Here is a 3,535-nt window from a genome sequence, read left to right as displayed (position 1 = left end):
TTTTTTTTTTTGAGACAGAGTCTCATTTTGTCACTCTTGGTAGAGTGCCATGGCATCACAGCTCACAGCAACTTCAAACTCCTGGACTCAAGCAATTTTACTGCCTCAGCCTCCCAAGTAGCTGTGACTATAGGCGCCTGCCACAGTGCCTGGTTTTTTTCTTCTTTTTTTTTAGAGACAGTCTCACTTGGTCACCTGTGGTAGAGTGCCGTGGTGTCACAGCTCACAGCAACCTCCAGCTTTGGAGCTTAGGTGATTCTTTTGCCTCAGCCTCCCAAGTAGCTGAGACTACAGGCACCCGACACAACACCTGGCTATTTTTTAGTTGCAGTTTGGCTGGGGCCGGGTTCGAACCTGCCACCCTCAGTATATGGTGCCAGCGCCCTATTCACTGAGCCACAGGTGCCGCCCATGCCTGGATATTTTCAAAGATGAGTCTCACTCTCACTCAGGCTGGTCTCGAACCTATGAGCTCAGGCAATCCACCCACTTAAGCCTCCCAAAGTGCTAGGATTACAGGTGTGAGCCACTGTGCCCAGCTGTTGACAACTTTATTATAGTCCCTGGGTGGTCAACTTACAGGGGTTCTACCATATTTGTAAGTTGTTAATAAGTGGCAGATAAATTTTGGGAACTAGATAAAATAATGGATGAAACTGGCAGTTAATTAAGTTCAGTCGCTTTTCATTGTTTTTTTTTGAAGCAGTAGACACTTCTAAATTTTAATGGGATGTCACATAAAAAACAAAGGACAAGCCTGCTCTGGTTGAGGCTCGAAGGGGAGCTTGGAACCCACCCCCTCGACTGGTTTTTCCCTGCTACGTCTCCCCCACAACAGCCTCCCCCTGGAGCTGCTATGAACTGCTAGGACGCCCCCCTGGAACCCTAGCTTAACCTCCCCAAAACTGGACGTACAGGTGGTTTGCCGTCTCCTCAGGTTGTGGATCTTACACACACCAGTGGTGTGTCCTTGTGCACACATTCTTGCTGATATCTTGAATTATTCTAGAGAATACATTAACTGCCTCTTTGGACCTGTCAAATTCAGGCAGTTGTCTTGGAAAACCAGTGAAAGCCCATTGGGACCACTCCACTCAGCATTGATATTCAGGGGATAGAGTCACGAGTGGGACTGTGTCCCTAATTGAGAGGGACAGTGTCAGCGCCCCTCAATGCATATGATAGAAGCCCGGCTGCACTCACCTGGTTAATCATGCAGGTCTCCAGCTCCTCTTTGGAGAAGCCCCTTTGCCCCCTTTCCTTGCTCTGACAAAACAGAACAGAACAAAACATCAGAGTCACTCTAAGGTGGACAGGGCTTTGACTTCCCACCCAGCTGACATTCAGTCTGGACGAGAGAGCACTTTCTCAGAAGTCGATGTCAGGTCCTGGATATTACAAGTCTGGACTGAGGCATAGGACTGAATGGTGCTTGCAACAAAGTAAATAGTTGAATACATAGGATCCATTAACATCCTATCACCAACAACTCAGATCTTTTGGGATGGCCTATGTTATGCCAGGAAAAATAGTGTTCACACTGAATAGGTTTGAGGACAACACCTCAGCCCTCTGCCATGTATACTACTGGGCTGTTTGGGAAGCCCCAGCGAGGAGTGGCCCTCCTTGGACTTTACCCCTGGTTACACTGAAGTCCATTACTCCAGGCAGTGGGGCAAGAGGGTGTGTGTGTTCATGCCCTAAACCTCACCCGGTACCACATGAAGATGGTCTTGAAGGCATTTTCATTGGAGCAGGAGCCACAGGCCATGGTGATGAGCTGGGACATCCCTTTGGGAGCCACCTGCAAGGAGGGAAGCAGCTGTGAGTCCAGGCTCAACTAGACTCCTGCTTCCCCAGGAGGAGGACCTATCTCCATGAGGGGTAAGCCCTGGGCCCTGGAGGCTGGGGGATGCAAAGGAAGGGTGGGAGGGAGCCAGGAATGTCCTGCAAACACTGAACAGGGAGGGTGGACTCAGGCTTTTCCAGAGGTTGAGACACCCAGGAAGGTCCAGCCACTGAGGCTGGCAGAGAGGAAAGGGCCAAAAAGCCCCAGCCGTCCCTTGGGACACAATTCCTGCTCCCTAAGATACCCACTTTTTCCAAGCTGAGGTGCCCAGTGACTTTCATCACGGCCTACAACTGAAACCAAAAAGCTGGTGGGGGTCAGGAAAGGAGGAATGAGTAACACATGCAAAGCCCCCATCATGGGACACATATTAATTTTCTTGAGTTCCCTTTGTCCTATACCCAACGTATTGCTTCTTCAAAAGGAAAATAAAAAACACTCTTCATGGCTGGGCATGATAGCTCATGCCTGTAATCCTAGCACTCTAGGGAGGTCAAGATGGGTGGATCACTTGAGCTCAGGAGTTTAAGACCAGCCTGAGCAAGAGTGAGACCCCATCTCTACTAAAAATAGAAAAACTAGCCAGGTCTGTGGCAGGACCTGTGGTCCCAGCTACTGGGGAGGCTGAGACAAGAGGATTGCCTGACCTCAAGAGTTTGAGGTGTGATGACATCACAGCATTCAACCCAAGGCAAAAGAGTGGGATTGTCTCAAAAAAGGAAAATACTTTTCATGAAAGGATAAGCACAAAGTGCAAGGTTCCTGTAGCAACACTGTGTCCTTCATCCTCATGGAGCTGGGTCTTTTCCTTTCCTGGCTGGGGGTGCCCACCCCTGAGGACAGCGCGGCTGCCCCAGCAGCTGGATTGTTCCCTCCAAACTTACCGAGAGCAAGGACTCCCGGAGCTTCTCCACAAAGTTCTCGGGAGGCAGGATTCCGAGGGCAGGTCTGTTGATGAATGTGCTCTACAAAAGGCCAAGAGGCAAACAGTGACTCCTCGGCCGACAGGCTCCCTGCACACCAGTGAGGCTTTGCACAGCCCATGGATTCAAGTGGGCTCTGAGTGGCGTGCAGGCCGATGGTGTTCTGTGAGTGTGGAGAATGACAGGTTTCCCCGGAATTTTAGGGAATCCCACTAGGATTACACTGGACTTTTAAAACAGTGTCAATATCATAGTTGTGATATTGCATTACAGTTGTGCAAGATGTTGTTGCCATTGGGGGAAACAGTGAAGAATTCACATGGGACATCGTTGTGCTATTTTTGGCAACTTCCTGTGAATCTAATTTTTCTTCAAAAAAATCATCAGAATGCTGGGCACAGTGGCTCACACTCTGGAAGGCCAAGGTGGGTGATTGCTTGAGCTCAGGAATTTGAGACCAGCCTGAGCCAGAGCAAGACCCCGCCTCTGAAAACTAGCTAGGCATTGTAGCGGGTACCTGTAGTCCCAGCTACTCAGGAAGCTGAGGCAAGAGGGTCGCTTGAGCCCAAGAGTTTCCGGTTGCTATGAGCTATGATTCCTCAGCACTCTACTAAGAGTGACAAAGTGAGACTCTGTATCCAAAAAAAAAAAAAATTGGCTCGGCACCCCAGCCACATATACCAGAGCTGATAGGTTCGAATCCAGCCCAGGCCTGCCAAACAACAATGACAATTACAACCAAAGAAAAATAAAAATAGCTGGG

General features: G+C 49.4%; 1 protein-coding gene across 1 annotated transcript in view; it reads right to left on the bottom strand.

Moving 5' to 3' along the window:
• Positions 1 to 3,535, bottom strand: part of ABAT (4-aminobutyrate aminotransferase) — a 28,277-nt gene that overhangs the window by 10,178 nt on the left and 14,564 nt on the right. The window contains exons 3-5 of the mRNA XM_012812892.1: positions 2,734 to 2,814; positions 1,712 to 1,804; positions 1,204 to 1,266 (exon numbers count right to left, since the gene is read on the bottom strand). Of these exons, the coding sequence (XP_012668346.1) occupies positions 1,204 to 1,266; positions 1,712 to 1,804; positions 2,734 to 2,814 (237 nt within the window). The remainder of the gene's footprint in view (positions 1 to 1,203; positions 1,267 to 1,711; positions 1,805 to 2,733; positions 2,815 to 3,535) is intronic.

This window comes from Otolemur garnettii, unplaced genomic scaffold, assembly GCF_000181295.1.
Source record: "Otolemur garnettii isolate 467f Iridium unplaced genomic scaffold, OtoGar3 scaffold00232, whole genome shotgun sequence".
Taxonomy (NCBI): Eukaryota; Metazoa; Chordata; class Mammalia; order Primates; family Galagidae; genus Otolemur; species Otolemur garnettii.
This window is presented reverse-complemented; position numbering and strand designations above follow the sequence as displayed.